General features: G+C 43.0%; 1 protein-coding gene across 1 annotated transcript in view; it reads right to left on the minus strand.

The window, feature by feature from the left end:
- LOC134949320 (cytochrome P450 2C23-like) overlaps positions 1 to 11,641 on the minus strand; it is a 90,542-nt gene extending 78,901 nt beyond the window's left edge. The window contains exon 1 of the mRNA XM_063937816.1: positions 11,386 to 11,641. Coding sequence (XP_063793886.1) covers positions 11,386 to 11,565 — 180 coding nt within the window. The 5' untranslated portion in view covers positions 11,566 to 11,641. The remainder of the gene's footprint in view (positions 1 to 11,385) is intronic.
- Between the last annotated feature and the right edge of the window lie 8,843 nt (positions 11,642 to 20,484).

Raw genomic sequence — 20,484 nt, forward strand, 5'->3', positions numbered from 1 at the left:
CATTTCGACAGACAACGTCCCCCTTTTTACACATTATGACAGACAGCGTCCCCTTTTTACACATTATGGAGGACAGCGTGCCCTTTTTACACTTTACGGCAGACAGCGTCCCCCTTTTTACACATTACAGAAGACAGCATCCCCTTTTTACACCTTACGGCTGACAGCTTCCCCTTTTTACACATTATGGAAGACAGCATCCCCCTTTTTACACATTATGAAAGACAGCATCCCCTCCCCTTTTTACACATTACGGAAGACAGCATCCCCTTTTTACAAATTACGGAAGACAGCGTCCCCCTTTTTGGCAGACAGCATCGATAGAGAGAGAGACAGACACTTACCATCTCTCCCGCTGTCCTCTGTGACACTGGCTGGTGCTGTGCTGTGCTGGGGCAGGTTGCGGCTGGGCCATGGAGCTGAGACGGCCTGTAGCAGGGAAATGCTGGTGCCTGGCGGGTCCTCCACGCTCCAATGCTCCGTACCGTGGAGCTGAAGTGCCTTGCGGCTGGGGCATGTTGGCAGGTCCTCCCGCTCTGAAGCTCTGTACAGTGGAGCTGAGGCTTGCGGCTGGGGCATGTTGGCGGGTCCTCCCTGCTCCCATGCTCCATAGTACGGAGTATGGGAGTGGGGAGGACCTGCCAACATGCCCCAGCCACAAGCCGCCTCAGCTCCACTGTACGGAGTCCTTACAGTGGAGCTGAGGCGGCTTTCTGTGCTGGGGCGGGCTGTGGCTTGGCAATGGAGCTGTACAGAGCTCTGATTCTCCATACAGTGTTAAACAGGGCCGTGACTGTGCGCTCCCGAGGGCTCTGCACTGTGTTCGAGGCCCCTCTCGCACACACCTAGTTATGGCCCTGGGAAAGCATGTTATTTTTGCGAGCATCCACCCTTCAATATTGAATTTTTCATAATGATACCTTTTATTGGACTGTGGTTGTTCTCTTGTTCACGTGGTGATCTTCTGTGTGATTTTCTCCTGTTGCTGCATTGGAGAACCTTTTACAGTATTTGGGGATGTCTATCCCAGCTGATGTGGATATTGAAGAACTAACAGCTGTCATTGGGCTGTCTCAGGGAGAGACTTTTAGCTATTCTGACACTGATGCAGCTAACATTCTGTTTGAATAGAACTTAACTGTTGCTGGAGACAGTCCAGAGAATGTCCAGCTATTTTATGAACTAATGAAATTAAAATGAAAGGATCAGGATTACTACTATCATGACGTCACGTTTTCTGACTACCATAGAGAGGGTAAAATCCCTCGGGGCTTTCGCATTAAAAATGTCCCCAGCATCGGACGATTCAATGCACCGTTTTGTAAAAAATGTATTTCTATATTGAACAAATGTTCCTATGATCTTATCCTCTTAGTTATTGAGGAAGTCACCCGTGAATTAGCCACCATTTGTTCAAAGATTGAATTGTTTGAAACTACAGTACCTACAAGGCTACCCTTGAAGCAGATACATCTAATGATTGGTATGCTAAAATATCATCCAAAACTGTATCGGAAAGACCTCATTCTGTATAAAAGAAATAAATTGGAAAAAGTCAACAATGATTTTTTAAAGTGACAGATGTACCCTTGGGTTTCGGGAACACAGCAAGATAGAAGGTTTACACAGCGACGACCATTTAATCGCCATAGAATCACACAGCTTGATACGGAAACTTCTACAGATGGCTCAGTTTCAGCCAGTGAGGGGGATGCATAAGATCATGCCACTGGTCATCCCCCTTTAGGGGTACATACTAGGGCACAATTGGCTGACCCCGGAGACACCACACAAGGCAGAGGGGGCAAAGGCAAAAGCAGAGGCCCGGGACGTCCTGCGTACCCATGATGGAAATAATTGAGATTTTGTTACTAGCGGGCAGCCGGCTTCTTCCCCTCAGCAGCAGCCGGAGGTAGGAGCTCACTCCTGAGCTCCAGCTCTGGCAGTGTGCATGTGTGCTGTGCAGTGCTATGGGAGAGATCTCATGAAATCTCTCCCATAGTTCTAAGGAGTGGGCATCCAGGCAGAGGGCAAGGGAATGGAAGCAGGAGCGGGGCTGGTGAGTATTGTGATTTTTCTTTCTTTTAATGTGTGTGTGTGTGTGTGTGTGTGTGTGTGTGTGTGTAAGCGGCACTACTAGGGGTCCTACTGTATCTAATGGTGGCAGGCTAATTTTTAAGTTAATAATTTTTGTATGGCACCCGAAGGATTTTATAAATATCCAAATGGCCCTTGGTAGGAAAAATGTTCCCCATCCGTGCTGTAGAGCATACAACAGCAATATGTTTAAATCAGTATGGGGTTCTGTTTGTCATAACGCTACGTTACCATGGTGACACGGGGTTCTTTTTATTGTTTCAGATGCCTGGTTACCTACACGATGTGCGCCGCGTCTGTACGCGGTGACGTCATCTGTGCACGTCTGAGGCTCAGGCCGGGATTCCCGCGCCCAGGAGTGCTTTCAGTCACGGGGCAGGAAGGTTTTGTTTTGAGGGGATATAAGGTGAGTTATTGTGATGGTTTGTATGTTTACCTGATAAAAAAACTCAATTAGAGTTTGAAACGTCGTATAGCTAACGTGCTTCTTGTCATTATTTTGGCTGCCAAGTGGTTGTGAGTGCCGTACTTTTGCTCTCCTGTATGCTTCACCTGTAAGGGCACCAAACCTAGCATTACATATCTCGTGGAGTGCCGGGCCTGCTGTATTTTATATATATATATATATATATATATATATAAACAAAGAACCCAGCACTCACCAAAGTAAACTCACTTATCCTCAACAATTCAATAAATAAATGATGGGGGTTTAGTTGGTGGATTGGCCAATGCACGGAAGCCTGCATACCGATTTTCAAGGTACCCCACCTTCATGCAGGTCCTACACTATCACAGAGTCTTAAAACCTGACTACTTCACTGCTGTTACACATTTCATCTGCCTGCTAGATTTAATGTGTACCTGCCACAGACTTTATGGCTTTTAAAGGCACACTAGTCACCTATTGCACTGGCTCAAAGATGATTACTAAGGAACAGCTGAGACAGGTTCAGGATAATAAAGTCCACACAGGGGTGCATGAGAAAGCTAGTGGCCACGGTTAATAAGAGCTAACCATAGATTAACCCCATCGTATACACACAGAGAAAAAACCACAGCACTCACCACACCAGAAGCGGGGCACAGCTATGCACTTACCGCTCACAGGGTGGGGTGCATGTAACACAGCACTCTCCACCACAAAAGCGGGGTACACAGCTGTACTTACCACTCACAGGGCGGGGTGCATGTAGCCCATGACCACATCGCTCTAATAAATACAAACAAAGAACCCAGCACTCACCAAAGTAAACTCACTTATCCTCAACAATTCAATAAATAAATGAATGAATTGTTGAGGATAAGTGAGTTTACTTTGGTGAGTGCTGGGTTCTTTGTTTGTATTTATTAGAGCGATGTGGTCATGGGCTACATGCACCCCGCCCTGTGAGTGGTAAGTACAGCTGTGTACCCCGCTTTTGTGGTGGAGAGTGCTGTGTTACATGCACCCCACCCTGTGAGCGGTAAGTGCATAGCTGTGCCCCGCTTCTGGTGTGGTGAGTGCTGTGGTTTTTTCTCTGTGTGTATACGATGGGGTTAATCTATGGTTAGCTCTTATTAACCGTGGCCACTAGCTTTCTCATGCACCCCTGTGTGGACTTTATTATCCTGAACCTGTCTCAGCTGTTCCTTAGTAATCATCTTTGAGCCAGTGCAATAGGTGACTAGTGTGCCTTTAAAAGCCATAAAGTCTGTGGCAGGTACACATTAAATCTAGCAGGCAGATGAAATGTGTAACAGCAGTGAAGTAGTCAGGTTTTAAGACTCTGTGATAGTGTAGGACCTGCATGAAGGTGGGGTACCTTGAAAATCGGTATGCAGGCTTCCGTGCATTGGCCAATCCACCAACTAAACCCCCATCATTTATTTATTGAATTGTTGAGGATAAGTGAGTTTACTTTGGTGAGTGCTGGGTTCTTTGTTTGTATTTATTAGAGCGATGTGGTCATGGGCTACATGCACCCCGCCCTGTGAGTGGTAAGTACAGCTGTGTACCCCGCTTTTGTGGTGGAGAGTGCTGTGTTACATGCACCCCACCCTGTGAGCGGTAAGTGCATAGCTGTGCCCCGCTTCTGGTGTGGTGAGTGCTGTGGTTTTTTCTCTGTGTGTATATATATATATATATATATATTAGGGTTAATCCCTGGTTAACTCATTAACTGTGGCCACAAACTTTGTTCATGCACCCCAATTACCCTAAACCTGTGTCAGCTGCCCTTTAGTAATTTATCAGCCAGTGTCAGGTGACTAGTGTACCTTTTAAAAGCCATGCAGTTCATGGCAGGTACACCTTACACCAAGTGGGCATATTTGCAGTTATATTATGTGATACAGTTGCCAGGTTTTAATTTAGATGATTTGGTGATAATGTAGGACCTGCATGAAGGTGGGGTACCTTGGAGCGGTATGCAAGCTTCCGTGCATTGGCCAATTCACTAACTAAACCCCCATCATTTATTCATTTATCCATAGATGTTGTGAGGATAAGTGAGCTCATTTTGGTGAGTGCTGTACTCTTTGTTTCTATATATATATATATATATATATATATATATTTTACACTAGTTACCGGCCTGTCAAAATGACAGAACATCGTAATGTCAGTGTGCAACCGAACGGAGCAACACTTGAACTACTTGATCGGGCACCATTAAGTCACCACCAGCACGCAAAACACTTTTATTTCCCCTGTACAGGTGAGGAGCAGCATTAGTATTTTATTACATATATATTGGTCGAAGTGGGCCGGTATGCGGCTGTGTGGCATACCGGCAATTCTCCACAGACAGGGAAGTTTTCTTTTTTTTTTTTTATCACACTCCTGCTATGGCCGAGCATGCTCATGTTCCCCCCACCACTGCTCCCAGTCGCGGCGGTTGGTGCTGCATAGACACTGGCACTCGGATCCTCCTGCTGCCGGCCTCCTATTTGGGCTGTGCCTGGGTCCATGCCACAGGACTCCCTTGTTGACAGTGACACCCTGCAGCTCAAGATAAGGTTGACTGGACATGGCGGCGGTGAGTGATTGCTGGAGAGCCCTGTGCCCTCCTGACCCCCCCCCCCCCCCATTTCCCATGTGTATGGACCCTGCCTCTGTGTGTGTGACACCTTGTGCCCCCTTGCCCCCCTCTGCTGCCTTTGTATGTGTGTCACCAAGTGCACCCCTACCCCTGTTGCCCTGTGTAATGACACCTTGTGCCCTTATGGTGCTCTGTACACCCCTTGCATGTGTGACACCCTGTCCCCCATTTTTTGGCTCATACCGTGTGCTATAATGTGAATTTCAGCACATTCAGCGTGCTATAATGTGAATTTCGGCTCATATTGTGTGCTATAATGTGAATTTCGGCTCATACTGTGTGCTATAATGTGAATTTCGGCTCATACTGTGTGCTATAATGTGAATTTCAGCACATTCAGCGTGCTATAATGTGAATTTCGGCTCATACTGTGTGCTATAAAGTAAAAGGGCCAACAGTACTTGATAGTATAAGGGGCCCTACTACACTGAAGGAAACCCCCTCCTTTGAGTGGCCACTCCCCCTTTTCCTGGAGCGCGCACACCTCAGGCATGCGCATAATTGCAACCTTTACTTTTCCATACACCCACTTCAAAATTTCCACTTCGACCACTGTATGTGTGTATATATATATATATATATATATATAGCCCCTGTCTAAGGTGCCCTGGGCCTCCTGAAGACTTAATCCATCCCTGGTCTAGCAGTTCTTATGCACCCTGGGTAGAACGCCTGTAGCATTACAGCAGCAATCTGTCCTGAAGTTCCCATTAAGAGTCAGCTGGATGGGATGTCCTAACAGTAACATGCGATAAAACCTGTTTCCTGGGATTTATCGCATTTCCTGTATGTATTAAGATTCGGTGTGTGGTTTGGGGGGAAGGAGGGAGGCTGAAATTTTGCCTAGGATGCCGAGAAACCTTGCTCCGGCCCTGACAATGGATATTTATTTTTGAAACTTTGTCCCCTATGGGGTTACATGAACAGTCTGGGTTGTCCTGTTTCCTTTAATTAGTTTAATTCGTTAACTGATTTGATACTGTTTCTTTGTCCTTTTAGCATTGTCTCCTTTTGAGCAGCTCTGTTATTTGTCATCATGTTGTAGTGACTGTAATATGTTTCTTATACAGCATGATGCTGAATTATGTGAGTTCATTACATATATGTATTTACATATCTATACTTTATTTATTGTTACAGCGAAAATTCCAATGCCACTAATAGTGTAAAATCAGACATATTGTGCTATATGTGTTTTTGTGAATCCATTGTCATATTTCCTTCTTTTTGTATTTTACTATTATACCACAGGTGTGTCCTTTGCCCTCTGTGATGCCGCGGCCGGTGCTGCACGATGATGTCATTTGTCAGTGACTGAGAGATGCTGGATGGCGGGCGCCATGGACAGCGGGGACATTGTATAAAGGTATATAGTGTTTGTCTTCACTTTTGTCCTAATGAAAATGTTATACAACTTACATTGAAATGTTCACCCTATCAGACATCGTCTGTGTATTATTCCCTGCGGAGAGCTTTGAGTGCCGCCCACCGTTGCTATATACGCACGGTTCCCAATGCTCTTTGGAACTTGAGAAGGCACCGGCTGTGTTTTGATTACCCTGATGGTGAATGGAGTGGTGCTGACTGGTATATGCTATATATATATATATATATATATATATATATATATATATAAAGTCGTGGAGGCGCGGCACTCAGCTTCCCAATAGAAAAAATGCACGGACCAAAATTGTCATATGTCAACGTTTCAATGTATTGCTCACATTTTCGTCAGGACAAAATACATATCACAAACACATACCTTTTATAATCAACACCACGTGCCCTACGAGCATGGGGAACGGGACCAAACACCCGCCTCCGTGTCGCTCGATATTGACGTCATCCACAGACGACCGTTCAGACATCATTAACGTGTCACCATCACCACGGTAACTAAAAACAAAGCACATACACATTAAACGAACTGTGAAAATACCACGGCAACCAGAGGTTACGAGCTATTAACACTGTTGACACTATTAAAGAGAAATGCTAAATAAAAAGTCAATGACCTATATAAAAATACAGGTGCGAATTAGACATATATCTTCCCGGCACCGTTCAAATTATCTTAAAGCCGCATATGCTAAATTTTCATTTAAACCTCTAGGACTAATGACATCCAAGCGGTGGATCCACTCTGCTTCTTTTCTCAATAATTTTAACCCCCGTCTCCTCCACGAATATCAGCAGGAACCATATCTATCATCCTATAGCGCAGCGTATTTAACTGATGTTTACACTCCAAAAAGTGCCTCGCGACCGGTTGGTCGCTTTTACCCAAATTAAGGGCCGCTCTGATGGCTGCCCGATGCTGTCCCATTCGAACTTTAAACTTACAAATAGTTTTGCCTATGTAACATAAGCCGCAGGGGCATAATATCTGATAGACTACATAGGTAGAATTGCAATTAAGATAATACCTGATTTTATAGATCTTGCCTGTATGAGGATGGGAAAACGAGTCGCCTCTTAACATAAATTGACAGGTGACACACGTACACCTAAAACATCCAACTCTGGTTGGTGTTATCCAAAAAGGTGGAGGATACACTTAGTTTTGGAAAATTAGTATTTGTTTTAACAAGAATATCTTTCAAATTGCGACTTCTTTTGTAACACGGCATAAGCTTGCGCTGACTGATGTTTACTGCTTCATCACTCTGGACCAATGGCCATAATTTCTTGGCTGTTTTATTGACCATTACCGAAGAAGAATGGTATTTATTAACCCAGGGAAATCTGGTATCCATTCTATCAGATTTTACTGATGGATGAATAAATAACTGGTTCCTATCTAAGGACATTACTGCTTTCTTAGCCTCCTGAAGTTTGTCATTTTTATAGCCTCTAGCTAAAAATGTATTAATAAGGATGTCAATCTCATGTTCAGCTGTGATTCTATCGCTATTAATGCGGTATATACGAATCATCTGAGAGTACAGAAGCCTGTTGATGAGAGGTCGTGGGTGACAGCTCTGAGCTTGCAGCAATGTATTCCTGTCAGTGGCCTTTATGAATAAATTGGTAACCAATTTATCATCAACTATAGTTAAATTGACGTCTAGAAAATTAATGTTCGTCTGACTAGACGTGTAAGTAAATTTTATAGGACCCTCGTTGGCATTATGTTGAATCAAAAGGTTCTGCAAGTAAGAGATATCACCCTGCCAGAGTCAGTATAGGTGAATCTCTCACCAATTGGATACTGAAACTGACCACAAATATCTTCCGTGCCTGCTGTTGCCTGTGACATGTTGCGGTACAGTGTTAATAGCTCGTAACCTCTGGTTGCAAATATTTTTATGTTTGCTATTGAACATGCTTTATTCTTTGCAGATTCAAATTTGTCTTCTCAAATAACATTATACACTAGATTTATCGATGATATTTTTATTCTATGGCAGGGTGATATCTCTTACTTGCAGAACCTTTTGATTCAACATAATGCCAACGAGGGTCCTATAAAATTTACTTACACGTCTAGTCAGACGAACATTAATATTCTATTTAACTATAGTTGATGATAAATTGGTTACCAATTTATTCATAAAAGCCACTGACAGGAATACATTGCTGCAAGCTCAGAGCTGTCACCCACGACCTCTCATCAACAGGCTTCCGTACTCTCAGATGATTCGTATATATTTCCCGCATTAATAGCGATAGAATCACAGCTGAACATGAGATTGACATCCTTATTAATACATTTTTAGCTAGAGGCTATAAAAATGACAAACTTCAGGAGGCTAAGAAAGCAGTAATGTCCTTAGATAGGAACCAGTTATTGATTCATCCCTCAGTAAAATCTGATAGAATGGATACCAGATTTCCCTGGGTTAATAAATACCATTCTTCTTCGGTAATGGTCAATAAAACAGCCAAGAAATTATGGCCATTGGTCCAGAGTGATGAAGCAGTAAACATCAGTCAGCGCAAGCTTATGCCGTGTTACAAAAGAAGTCGCAATTTGAAAGATATTCTTATTAAAACAAATACTAATTTTCCAAAACTAAGTGTATCCTCCACCTTTTTGGATAACACCAGAGTTGGATGTTTAGGTGTACGTGTGTCACCTGTCAATTTATGTTAACAGGCGACTCGTTTTCCCATCCTCATACAGGCAAGATCTATAAAATCAGGTATTATCTTAATTGCAATTCTACCTATGTAGTCTATCAGATATTATGCCCCTGCGGCTTATGTTACATAGGCAAAACTATTTGTAAGTTTAAAGTTCGAATGGGACAGCATCGGGCAGCCATCAGAGCGGCCCTTAATTTGGGTAAAAGCGACCAACCGGTCGCGAGGCACTTTTTGGAGTGTAAACATCAGTTAAATATGCTGCGCTATAGGATGATAGATATGGTTCCTGCTGATATTCGTGGAGGAGACGGGGGTTAAAATTATTGAGAAAAGAAGCAGAGTGGATCCACCGCTTGGATGTCATTAGTCCTAGAGGTTTCAATGAAAATTTAGCATATGCGGCTTTAAGATAATTTGAACGGTGCTGGGAAGATATATGTCTAATTCGCACCTGTATTTTTATATAGGTCATTGACTTTTCATTTAGCATTTCTCTTTAATAGTGTCAACAGTGTTAATAGCTTGTAACCTCTGGTTGCCGTGGTATTTTCACAGTTCGTTTAATGTGTATGTGCTTTGTTTTTAGTTACCGTGGTGATGGTGACACGTTAATGACGTCTGAACGGTCATCTGTGGATGACGTCAATATCGAGCGACACGGAGGCGGGTGTTTGGTCCCGCTCCCCATGCTCGTAGTGCATGTGGTGTTGATTATAAAAGGTATGTGTTTGTGATATGTATTTTGTCCTGACGAAAATGTGAGCAATACATTGAAACGTTGACATATGACAATTTTGGTCCGTGCATTTTTTCTATTGGGAAGCTGAGTGCCGCGCCTCCACGACTTTATCTATTTTCTCTTTGCGAGGGCACCAGCGCTGTTTATATTATATTACTATGGAGTGCCAGACCCCGGAGCAGACTATATATATATATATATATATATATATATACCGCTCTGTTGGGTCTGGCACTCCTCGTCCCTGCTGGGAATATGCTCCGGTGCCCTCCCTGAGCAAAGTGGCTCTATGTAGAATGCATGGAAGGCGGCACTCAGGAGACTTTCAAAGATGTGAAAAAACTTGCTTTAATATCAAAGCACGTTTTTTCACATCTTTGAAAGTCTCCTGAGTGCCGCCTTCCATGCATTCTATATATATATATATATATATATATATATATAAAATCACCATGCAATTATGCAACAAATTATATATATATATTTATAAAACAACAATAATAAAATATACATCATAAATCAGTAGGTGGCTTAGCCTGTAGCTATTATATTTTCGATTGGGAAAATCTTGTATTTACCTATTTTTGCTTAGTGTTACCTTTGGCATGAGTCCAGTGGTGCCAAATTGGGAGCAGCATTTGTTGAATTAATTAACATATTTGGACATATAATCTAGTGGTTTAGGTTGTGCTAGGGACCATTTTTTACTTGTTTTTTATCCAGACATTTTCTGCATTACAGTGAAGTTGCAGCTGTGGAGGGGGATGCAGGGAGGGATGTGGTTGCATCTGGCTCGGGAGGGGTGGGCGCCCCTTGGCAGGCCCCACCCTCTCAGAAGAACCCATCTCCATTGTGGCTGCTTAATTAGGCTTCCTGGGCTGGTTTACCATCCCAATCCGCCCTGCACCTAGGAGTGGAATTCAAATATTTTGCTCTAGAACGGCGACTGCAAAAATAAAATCACCATAAGACGCAATAACAGCTGAGTTTATCGATACAATTTATATTTAAGAATGATTACATGTGCATTTGCTTCTCACACACAGAACATTTTAATTTCACAATTTTCCTACTTTTTCACCATTCTACTCTTTTCAGTATTTAGCAGTTTTTAAATAATTTGAACAAATCAATATAAGTTAATACTTGTACTTAAGTAAACCACAGCAAGAAAAATGTTTTCCTTCTTCCTTGTTATAAATTTGCATAAATGCACTGATGGTTCAGGCATTTCTTGCTGTCTATCATTGTATTTAAATCACATAGCACATACTTATAGAACATATAGGAATGTTGTGAGACATAACCACTTATAGCACTCTAGTTATCTTTTGTAACTGTTGTTATAGTAATGAAGCTATAAATGCCCCAGCTTACCTTAACCAAAGACTGTGGGAATTCTGTGGTGCTGATCTGCATGATATTCCCCAGCAGGGGCAGAGGCGTTGGCCCCGGGGGCAGGTTCTTCTGCGATATCTTATTCCACCATTTAACAAGGTAAATCAGGAGAGTGACCCCAGTAGCCAGGAGAAGGGTCCATGCTATACTTAGTGCCATTATGGGCACAGCTCAATTACGGCAGGTTCTCTGAGCTATGTCCCTCTGTGTTCCTGATAAGGAAAAGCTTTGACACTGAACTATATTCCAAACAGCATGTGATCATTAATGACAGGTTATGTGAGGTAGAGATTGGTGTAGAGTTACATTTATAGTGTGTAAATAATTATAAATGTTGAGTAATCATAATAAGGTTGTAAAATGCCTTTTGAAGTACACAGTACATTTTAGTTTTACAAAATAAACAATTACAAGAAGAAAGGTGTGGATCACTGGGTTGACCAGAAATAGGTCGACAGGCAATAGGTTGACCTCATAGGGTCAAATGATTTAGGTCCACTGGATCAAAAGTTAACAGGGTCAACAGGTCGACATGAAAAAGGTAGACACCACAAAAGGTTGATAGGTACAAAATGTCGACAGAAGCAAGAGGTCAACATGGAAATGGTCAACACAAAATGTCGACTGTTTTTTTAAAATAATTTTGTATGTTTAACCACATGTAATGCAAAAAAAAAAAAATTGTGTTAACCATATGTGTTGACCCCTGTCATGTCTACTAGTTGAACCTGTCGACCTTTTGAACCTATTGACCTTAGGGGTCTGTTTACTTTTTACATGTTAACCTATTGATTATGGTGATCTTTTATACCTATCGACCTAATGCTTGTCAATCATATGGGATCGACCTACTGATTGTTTAACCTAATTACTGTCATTCATTATCCAGAACCCCATGTAGAATTAGAGATGTGCAGCTTGCACTTTTCATGTTTTGTGTTTTGGTTTTGGTTCTAATTCAACTTTAGTGTGTTGGTTTTTTCATGGTTTTGCCAAAACCACCCTTGCGTGTTTTGGTTTTGGTTTTGGACCTGAATGATTTTTGAAAAAAACATAAAAACAGTTAAAATCACAGCATTTGGGGGTAATTTTGCTCCTACGGTATTATTGACATCAATAACATTAATTTCCACTCATTTCCTGTCTATTCTGAACACCTCACACCTCACAATATTGTTTTTAGGCCTCAAATTTGCACCGAGGTGGCTGTATGACTAAGCTAAGCAACACAAGTGTGCGCTACAAACACCTGGCCCATCTAGGAGTGGCACTGCAGTGACAGACAGGATGGCAGATTTAAAAAATAGGCCCCAAACAGCACATGATGCAAAGAAGAAAAAGAGGTGCAATGAGGTAGCTGTATGACTAAGCTAAGCGACACAAGTGTGTGGCACAAACACCTGGCCCATCTAGGAGTGGCACTGCAGTGGCAGACAGGATGGCACATTTAAAAAAATAGGCCCCAAACAGCACATGATGCAAAGAAGAAAAATAGGTGCAATGAGGTAGCTGGATGGCCAACCTAAGCAACACAACTGTGCGGCACAAACACCTGGCCCATCTAGGAGTGACACTGTAGTTACATACAGGATGGCACTTAAAAAAACTAGTCCCCAAACAGCACATGATGCAAAGAAGAAAACGTGGTGAAAGATGGAATTGTCCTTGGGCCCTCCCACCCACCCTTATGTTGTATAAACAGGACATGCACACTTTAACAAACAAATCATTTCAGCAACAGAGTCTGCCACACGACTGTGGCTGAAATGACTGGTTTGTTTGGGCCCCCACCAAAAAAGAAGCAATCAATCTCTCCTTTCACAAACTGGCTCTACAGAGGCAAGATGTCGACTTCATCCTCATCCTCTGATTCCTCACCCCTTTCACTGTGTACATCCCCCTCCTCACAGAGTACTAATTCGTCCCCATTGGAATCCACCATCACAGGTCCCTGTGTATTTTCTGGAGGCAATTGCTGGTAAAGGTATTCCCGAAGGAATTTATAATTCATTTTGATGAACATCATCTTCTCCACATTTAGTGGAAGTAACCTCCTACGCCGATCGCTGACAAGGTGAGCAGCTGCACTAATCACTCTTTCGGAGTACATAAAGCCAGTTTGTGCAAGGGCATCCAAATTGCCCCTTTTTCCTGCCAGTATACATACGGACTGTCTGGCATGCCTACTTGAATGCTGTCACTCATATAATCCTCCACTATTCTTTCAATGGTGACAGAATCATATGCAGTGACAGTAGACATGTCAGTAATCGTTGGCAGGTCCTTCAGTCTGGACCAGATGTCAGTTTTCGCTCCTGACTGCCCTGCGTGACCGCCAGCGGGTGGGCTAGGAAATTTTATCCTTTTCCTTGCAGCCCCAGTGGTGGGAGAAATTGAAGGATGAGCTGTTGATGGGTCACATTCCGCTTGAATTGACAGTTTACTAACCAGCAGGTCTTTGAACCTCTGCACACTTGTGTCTGCTGGAAAGAGAGATACAATGTAGGCTTTAAACCTAGGATCAAGCAGGGTGGCCAAAATGTAGTGCTCTGATTTCAACAGATTGACCCTTGAATCCTGGTTAAGCGAATGAAGGGCTCCATCCACAAGTCCCACATACTTTGCGGAATCACTCTGTCTTAGCTCCTCCTTCAATTTATCCTGCTGCTTCTACAAAAGCCTGATGAGGGGAATGACCTGACTCAGGCTGGCAGTGTCTGAACTGACTTCACGTGTGGCAAGTTGAAGGGTTGGAGAACCTTGCACAAGACGGAAATCATTCTCCACTGCGCTTGAGTCAGGTGCATTACCCCTCCTTTGCCTATATCGTAGGTGGATGTATAGGCTTGAATGGACTTTTGCTGCTCCTCCATCCTCTGAAGCATGTTGAGTATAGTGTTGAATTCCACCTCGTTACCACCTCTTGCTTCAGTTAATGGCGTTGCAGGTTCAGGAGTGTTTGCTGGTGCTCCAGTCTTTGGCACACAGTGGCAGAATGCCTAAAGTGGCCTGCAATTTTTTTGGCCACCGACAGCATGTCCTGCACAACCCTGTCATTTTTCAAAAAATTCTACACCACCAAATTAATTGTATGTTCAAAATTTGGGATGTGCTGGAATTTGCCCAGATGTAATGCATGCACAATATTGGTGGCGTTGTCCGATATCACAAATCCCCAGGAGAGTCCAATTGGGGTAATCTGTTCTGCAATGATGTTCCTCAGTTTCTGTAAGAGGTTGTCAGCTGTGTGCCTCTTACGGAAAGTGGTGATACATAGCGTAGCCCGCCTAGGAACGAGTTGGTGTTTGCGAGATGCTGCTACTGGTGCCACTGCTGTTGTTGCTGCCGGTGGCCATACATCTACCCAGTGGGCTGTTACAGTCATATAGTCCTTAGTCTGCCCTGTTCCACTTCTCCACATGTCTGTGGTTAAGTTGACGCTGGATGCAACCGCATTTTGTAGGACACTAGTGACTCTTTTTCTGTCATCTGTGTACATTCTCGGTATCGCCTGCCTAAAGAAGTGGAACCTAGATGGGATTTGATACTGGGGACATTGTACCTCAAACAAATCTCTAAGTCCCACTGAACTAATGGTGGATTCCGGACACATGTTTAACACCAACATAGCTGTCAAGGCCTCAGTTATCCTCTTTGCAAAAGGATGACTGCTGTCATATTTCATCTTCCTCACAAAGGACTGTTGGACAGTCAATTGCTTAGTTGAAGTAGTACAAGTGGTCTTCAAACCTCTGGGATGACAATCAACTCCCAGCAGCAGCAACAAAGGCAGTGGCGGCGGCAGCAATAGCAGGCGGACCACTCAAGGACCCTCCATAGGTTAGGAGAGGACTCCTCAGTCTTGACAGTGACATGGCCTGCAGGACTACTGACGTTCCTGACTGAGGAGGAAGTTGACATTGAGGGAGGTGGTGTGGCTTGCAGGAGCTTGGGTACAGGAGGAAGAAGGGATTTAGGTGCCAGTGGACTGCTTACGCTCTTAACCAAAGTTTCACAACTTGACGCTGACTTATGATGAATGCGCTGCAGGTGATGTATAAGGTTGGATGTTCCTAGGTGGTTAACATCCTTACCCCTACAGATGGCTTGACACCTGTTGTCTGGATTTGTAGAGAAATAATTCCACACTGAAGAGGTGGCTTTTTTGGTAATTTGCCCAGGCATGACAATGTCTGCCCAAGTGCCTGACTTAAACAAACCACATCACCATCAGAACAGTATGATATTATAGGCATTACTGAAACTTGGTGGGACGAATCTCATGACTGGACAGTCAACCTAGAAGGCTATTCGCTTTTTAGGAGAGACATACTAAATAAAAGGTGTGGAGGGGTGTGCCTTTACGTAAAACCATTTTTAAATCCTGATATACGGGAGGATTTGCAGGAGGAGACTGTAGATACGGTCGAGACGCTATGGGTAGAAATTGCATGTGGCGAAAAGGGAATACAAAAGTTAGTATTGGGTGTACGCTACAGGCCGCCTGGTATTAATATATCTGATGAGGAATTGTTACTTAAGCAAATTGAAAGAGCAGCAGGAGTAGGTGACATAGTAGTGATGGGAGATTTTAAATATCCAGAGATAAACTGGAAAAATTATTCATGTGATACTTCTAGGGGTAATGGGTTCTTAAACACACTTAATGATAACTACTTAGTTCACCTAATTGAGAAACCCACCAGGTACAATGCAATGCCTGTCAGGCTGCTTGTCATTGCACTCTGATGGGACACAGCCGGCCAGGCAGGATCGGTCCACGGGCCGCATCCGGCCTGCGGGCTGCATGTTGCCCACCCCTACTTTAAGGGATATTGATTGGGAAGGTTTGTTTCTAGGAAAAAATACTACAGAGAAATTGGATGTATTAAAATCACTACTAGCTAAAAAATACCCTCAAATGTATTCCTACACGCAGCAAAAAAGGATTCAAAATAATAAACCAATGTGGCTTAATGAAAAAATAAAGGAACTTATGGGCAAGAAAAAGCAATTAAAAAATACAAATCTGATAGGAATGCGGAATCATTTCAGCACTATAAGGACTGTAACAAAATATGCAAAAAAGAAATAAAAGCGGATAAAGTAGAAACAGAAAAACTAGTAGCTAAGGAGAGCAAATCAAATCCCAAAAAATTATTTAAATACATTAATAGCAAGAGATTAATGAAGGAGAGTATAGGCCCTGTAAAAGACAAGTCGGAAGACTTAATCAAAAATGATAATGACATAGCAGATATACTTAATGAATTTTTTTCAACAGTATTTACTAGAGAGGACCCAATTCAGGGACTAACATACAATCTCAATAATGAGAATATCCCACTGATAGGTACTTATTTAAATGAGGAGGTAGTCTGTGACCGATTAAAACATTTAAAGATTAATAAATCACCGTGGCCCGATGGAATTCACCCAAGGGTTCTTATGGAGCTCACTCTGAACTGGCAAAACCGCTATTTTTGATCTTTAAGGATTCAGTTATATCAGGTATGGTTCCCAAAGACTGGCGTATAGCAGAAGTAGGGCCGATATTCAAAAAGGGAAGGAAAAGCTGAACCGGGTAACTATAGACCAGTTAGTCTTACATCTATAGTGGGGAAAGTACTGGAAGGTATTCTTAGGGATAGTATTCAGAAATTCCTTGAACCCAATAAAATCATTAAAAGAAATCAACATGGATTCGTGAAGGACAGATCCTGTCAAACCAACTTACTTGGTTTTTATGAAACAGTAAGTGCAAATCTCGATCAGGGTAAAGATGTGGATGTAATCTTTTTAGACTTTGCCAAAGCTTTCGACACAGTACCCCCACATGCGACTTATCAACAAGCTACAAGAAATAGTGTTATGAAGCACTATATGCACTTGGGTCAAGAATTGGTTATATTATAGAGAACAGCACGTTGTGGTTAATGAATCTCTTTCAAATTGGACTGAAGTGTTAAGTGGTCTGCCACAAGGCTCGGTATTAGGACTGCTATTGTTCAACATTTTCATTAACGACCTAACAGAAGGTCTAGAGAGCATGGTGTCAATTTTTGCAGATGATACCAAATTGTGTAAGGATATAAATATGAAGGGGGGTGCTGAGTCTCTTCAGAATAACTTAGTTAAATTAGAAGCATGGGCAGCCAAATGGAGAATGCGCTTCAACACAGACAAGTGTAAGGTAATGCACTGTGATAGCAAGAACAAAAATATCACCTACATACTAAATGGGGTAAAATTAGGGGATACTGTACTGGAAAAAGACTTAGGTGTTCTCATATAGAACAAACTAAGCAGCAGTTCCCAAAGTAGGATGGCAGCAAGGAAGGCTAATAAGATACTAGCATGCATAAAACGGGGAATTGATGTAAGGGACGAGGGTATTATACTCCTGTTATATAAAACTCTAGTGAGAACACACCTTGAATACTGTGTACAGTTCTGGGCACCGTACTACAAAAAGGATATCCTAGAGCTAGAAAAGGTTCAGAGGAGGGTGACCAAACGAATTAAGTACATGGAGACGCAGGGGGCGTGCAAATGGTGGAAGAAGCCACCTCTTCGTGTCCAGTGTTGGGAAGGTCAGGCATTGCAACTGCCGACACACTTGGACTCTCCTTGGGGATTTGTTATACCATCTCAGAATGCACGGTTCCTTTCTGTGCTTTTTCCAGTTTAACTCTTTTAATTTTTCTAGCGGGAGGATGAGGGCTTCCATTGTCATGTGAAGCTGAACCACTAGCCATGAACATAGGCCAGGGCCTCAGCCATTCCTTGCCACTCTGTGTCGTAAATGGCATATTGGCAAGTTTACGTTTCTCCTCAGATGATTTAAATTTCTTTTTTTGGTTCTTTTTACTGAACTTTGGCTTTTTTGATTTACATGCCCTCTACTATCACATTGGGCATCAGCCATGGCAGACGACGTTGATGGCATTTCATCATCTATGTCATGGTTAGTAGCAGAAGCTTCAGCACTAGGAGAAAGTGGTTCTTGATCTTTCCCTATTTTATCCTCCAAATTTTTGTTCTCCATTATTTTTTGGGAGTTATATACAGAGGCGTAACTAGGGTTTTTGGAGCCCAGGGCAAGATCAATACTGGTGCCCCTCCCCCCCCCCCAAAAAAAAAAAACAGAGCAAAAAAAAAAAAAAAAAAAGAAAAGTATGTGCACATGCCACCGGTGTCACTGTATACAAAGATGTGAAGGTGTGTATGTATAGATGTAGGTGCAGTGGTTGAAGGGAATTTTTGAAAGGGGAACGAAAAAGTGTAGATAGGAATTATGCGTGCGCCGAAGGTGAGCGCGCTCCGTAAAAGGGGGCGTGGTCACTCAAAAGGGGCGTGTACTTCAGTGTAGTAGGACCCCTTATACTATCTAGTACTGGTGCCCCTTTCACATTATAGCACACGGTATGAGCAAAAATTCACATTATAGCACACGGTATGAGCCGAAATTCACATTACCCCACATGGTATGAGCCAAAATTCACATTACCCCACATGGTATGAGCCAAAATTCACATTACCCCACACGGAATGAGCCGAAATTCACATTACACCACATGGTATGAGCCGAAATTCACATTACCCCACATAGGGGTATAATTACTAAGGTCCCGATTTTGACCGAGATGGTGTTTTTTCTTCAAAGTGTCATCTCGGAAATTTACTAAACTCAAATCACGGCAGTGATGAGGGCATTCGTATTTTTTTTGAAGTCTAAGAAAAAATATACGAATGAATACACCATAGGTCAAATATGCCTGTTATTTGCTAGAACTCGGGAATTTGCTAAAAAGTGTAATTCACAAACACTGCCAACAATAGGCAAACACTGCCGTGAAAAAATACATAGGGGTATATTTACTAAGCTCCCGATTTTGACCGAGATGCCGTTTTTTCTTCAAAGTGTCATCTCGGTTAATCTCGGTCATTTACTAAACACTAATCACGGCAGTGATGAGGGCATTCGTAATTTTTTGCAAGTTCAGGTAAAAAATTACGAATGAATACACCATCGGTCAAAACGCGGCTGTTTAAGTATGAATCTCGGTCATTTACTAAGAAGTGCAAAGCCAAAAAAGAACAAACACTGCCGTGAAAAATTACAACTCGTAAAAAAGTGCTAAAAAAAACCAGACCTTTTTTTTTTATTCGTGATTGGATAGGCATGCACGGATCCATGAGATCCGTGCATGTATATCAGTGGGAAGGGGTGGGAAAGTGCTTATTTTTTCAAAAAATATTGCGTGGGGTCCCCCCTCCTAAGCATAACCAGCCTCGGGCTCTTTGAGCCGATCCTGGTTGCAGAAATATGGTGAAAAAAATGACAGGGGTTCCCCCATATTTAAGCAACCAGCATCGGGCTCTGCGCCTGGTCCTGGTCCCAAAAATACGGGGGGAAAAAAGAGTAGGGGTCCCCCGTATTTTTAAAACCAGCACCGGGCTCCACTAGCTGGACAGATAATGCCACAGCCGGGGGTCACTTTTATACAGCGCCCTGCGGCCGTGGCATCAAAAATCCAACTAGTCACCCCTGGCCGGGGTACCCTGGGGGAGTGGGAACCCCTTCAATCAAGGGGTCCCCCCCCCCCAGCCACCCAAGGGCCAGGGGTGAAGCCCGAGGCTGTCCCCCCCCATCCAATGGGCTGCGGATGGGAGGGCTGATAGCCTTTGTTGTAAAATAAAAGATATTGTTTTTAGTAGCAGTACTACAAGTCCCAGCAAGCCTCCCCCGCATGCTGGTACTTGGAGAACCACAAGTACCAGCATGCGGCGGAAAAACGGGCCCGCTGGTACCTGTAGTACTACCACTAAAAAAATACCCAAAAAAACACAAGACACACACACACCGTGAAAGTATAATTTTATTACATACATACACACATACATACATACATACTTACCTTATGTTCCCACGCAGGTCGGTCCTCTTCTCCAGTAGAATCCAAGGGGTACCTGTTGAATAAATTCTACTCACGAGATCCAGGGGTCCAGGCTCCTCGGCAAATCCAGGGATAATCCACGTACTTGAATAAAACAAAAAAACGGTTGCCCGACCAC

Source organism: Pseudophryne corroboree, chromosome 8 (genome assembly GCF_028390025.1).
Source record: "Pseudophryne corroboree isolate aPseCor3 chromosome 8, aPseCor3.hap2, whole genome shotgun sequence".
Classification (NCBI taxonomy): Eukaryota; Metazoa; Chordata; class Amphibia; order Anura; family Myobatrachidae; genus Pseudophryne; species Pseudophryne corroboree.